Source organism: Octodon degus, unplaced genomic scaffold (genome assembly GCF_000260255.1).
Source record: "Octodon degus isolate 3935 unplaced genomic scaffold, OctDeg1.0 scaffold00046, whole genome shotgun sequence".
Classification (NCBI taxonomy): Eukaryota; Metazoa; Chordata; class Mammalia; order Rodentia; family Octodontidae; genus Octodon; species Octodon degus.
Window position 1 is genome coordinate 7,836,620 of NW_004524622.1, and position 2,977 is coordinate 7,839,596.

The window sequence follows — 2,977 nt, forward strand, 5'->3', positions numbered from 1 at the left end:
CCCATATTTGGGAAGTTTTCTGCTATTACTTCTGCCCATATTCTTTTTATATCATTTGTATTGACTCCTTCCTTCTCATTGATGCCTATTAGTCTCACCTTGTTCATCTTTGCATCGTCTTGCAGGTATTGAATTATTTTTTCCTGCATAGGAGCCTTTATTTATTTATTTTATTATTTTATTTTGTTTTTGCAGTGCCAGGGATTGAACTCAGGACCCTGCACTTGCCAGGCAAGCGTTTATTCTACTGAGCTATCTCCCCAGCCCCTTACAGAGCCTTTTTTTCTGGAACAAATGGAGAAATTTAAACATTGACTTCATATATTAGACATTGAAATACTTGGGTATGATAACACTATTGTTATTATGTAGGAAGATGCCTCAAACAACTTTATTTAGTTCAATAAGTTTAATATTTATTACTTTTCTCTCTTCCTTTTTCTAGCATGCAGAAGTGGGTTTATCACAAAGCTTAAATTTTAGGTTCTTTTTCAAGACCCTGCAATATGTTCGCATGATCTAATATGTTTTGAATTGTTAATACTTTCTTGTTTTGAGACAGAAAATCACTATGTAGTGTAGGCTGACCTTGAATACATTATGTTACCCAGTCCGATCTTAAACTCACCACAGTTATCTTGCTTCAGCTCTCCAAGTGCTGGGATTACAGGTGTGCACCATCACAGCCAATTTGTACTTTGTTGTTGTTGTTTGTTTTGTTTTATTTTATTTTGTTTGCTTTGTTCTACAAGAGCGTCCCGCTATGATAACACCAAATTCCCACTAACCCTGAACCCCTGCTAACATTTAAACGTGTTCTGTACTGTTTTTGCAGTTATTTTTCTACAATGTTCACATAACCCCTTCTGAACTGATGGATGAGACAATCAGCATCCGGGTAAGAGGGGCAGGAGAGGTAAGGGTGGCTCACTAACTGCCTAGCAAAGATCATCAATCTTTTACCATTGTTCTTTCTTTCTTTTAGGTTTATAATTCCCATTCTTTGAGGGCAGATTGTCTAATGGGGGAGTTTAAGGTACGTGACAACAATCTGCTTCATTCAACTTAATTAAGATCAGAACTTTTATCATAGCAAAGCTGATTCATGCCCAGTGTAGGAGTACTTGTCTTGGTGATATTTTAGACTTATGTATAAGACATCAGCATAGTGACCCTTGCAGAGGGCTACCTGGTTCTTCTCTTCTTCTAAAATATCACACTTAATAGTGCCCCCAAAGCAAGGTGCCCTGCAGCTGTTTCCAGCCTGCCTTCTGTCGATAGAAGCAAGCCTACTCGTTCAAAGGGAAGGGGTGCTTAATTAATAAGAAACTTGTCACTCTGATCCATTTAACCATGGCCCCAGAGCTCTGTCTATAAAACCAACTGTTGTAAAGTCAAATGAGGCAAGAGGATCAGCATGCTTTTCTAAGAAACCCATATTGGAAGTCACAGACAAAGAGTTGGCTGGCTCCTCAGCAGTTCACCAGAGAATGGGCACCTGCTTCTTAAAGGAAGAAAGTTCAGTCACTAACAGCCCTGAAGGATAATCTGGGTCATACAGACCTGTGTATGGAAAAACAACCTGGCCAAGAACTTGGCACATTGAGATGCCCAATCAATGGCTATAGTAATATTAACATTAGTAGTAGTTGGAAGAAGAGTATTGGGTAAGAAGTTGAGCCAGATGGATTTCTGTAGGGTGGTTAATGGCCACAGTTTGCTTCAGACTTTCAGCCTAGAACTAGGAAAGACTCAGGCAAACAGACAAGATAATCACCCCTACTTTTATGGTCTGTTCCAGCTCTAAGACTAGGTTATTCATCCAGCAGCAAGTGACTGAGAGCCGACTATGTCCCATGCATCAGGCAAGGCATTTCTCTGGAGGTGCAGAGAGTAAGATGGAAATTCATGTCTAATTGAAGAGGTTTAAGTCTAGTCAAGAGCACTGTGTTTAATATATAATGATGCTTTCTTTGAAGTGATGGGACTGATTTAAAAATGTACTTAACCACTATAAATTATTTTTCCCAGATTGATGTTGGATTTGTTTATGATGAGCCTGGTGAGTAATGTTTGTTCCATCAATTTGAAATCTCCAGTTCATTTCTTCTTACCCTAATTCTAAGAATCAAGACAATTTTGGAGGTCCAGGAATCAAAGTCAAAGGATAATTTTTTTTTCTTATTGGGTCAGAATGCCTGGTTAAAATGAATAACAGTAGCTTAGTGTGAATATCTATTTTATTCTGGCATTTATAAATAAATAATTTATATATTTTGTGATAATATTTTTACCTCATCAAGATAGGATTACTAAATCAGTAAAGCTTAGAGACTTTTGTTTGAGTCACACTGGGAACAAAAAGTGGGCTGGGGAGGAGGAGAATAAAGGACAGACAATGTTAATACACAGACTCGTCTGGGGAATTTAGTCTGCCAGTATGAAGCATCCAAGGACACGTTTGCTGATCTTAGAGCAGGAGAAATCCCAGCCCCATAAAGATGGCTGTAGAGTGTCTCTGTCTTTTTGCTCTTTTGTTTTAGGTCATGCTGTCATGAGAAAATGGCTTCTTCTCAATGACCCTGAAGATGCTAGCTCAGGTGCTAAAGGTTACATAAAAGTCAGCATGTTTGTCCTGGGAACTGGAGATGAGCCTCCTGTGAGTTTCCAAATTCTGTACTTTTTACTGTTTTCAAAAAAAAAAAAAAAAAAGAGGATCAGGAATTTAGCAAGTGGACACCAGTAGTTGTGGAAGGGAGTATCCAGTGAGTCACCCTCAGCCCTCCAATTTCTCCTATTTTCAAAAAAAGTTCTTTCCTTCATCATAGGTCATCCTTCTAGCCACTTACTTCCTGATGTCTATGAGTGAGCAATTCAGAAAATATATGTTTTTATAGCTTCTTTACATTAATAGAAAGTCTGATTCTATCTATAGAGCACGGCTTTCTTGAAGAATCAGGCACTATTACCTAAGGGG

At 38.4% G+C, this 2,977-nt stretch overlaps 1 protein-coding gene across 5 annotated transcripts in view; it reads left to right on the top strand.

The window, feature by feature from the left end:
• Positions 1-2,977, top strand: part of Myof (myoferlin) — a 184,033-nt gene that overhangs the window by 65,780 nt on the left and 115,276 nt on the right. For all 5 annotated transcript variants that reach the window (XM_023716196.1, XM_023716198.1, XM_023716197.1 and 2 more), the window contains exons 8-11: positions 836-898; positions 986-1,036; positions 2,032-2,062; positions 2,544-2,659. In XM_023716196.1, coding sequence (XP_023571964.1) covers positions 836-898; positions 986-1,036; positions 2,032-2,062; positions 2,544-2,659 — 261 coding nt within the window. The remainder of the gene's footprint in view (positions 1-835; positions 899-985; positions 1,037-2,031; positions 2,063-2,543; positions 2,660-2,977) is intronic.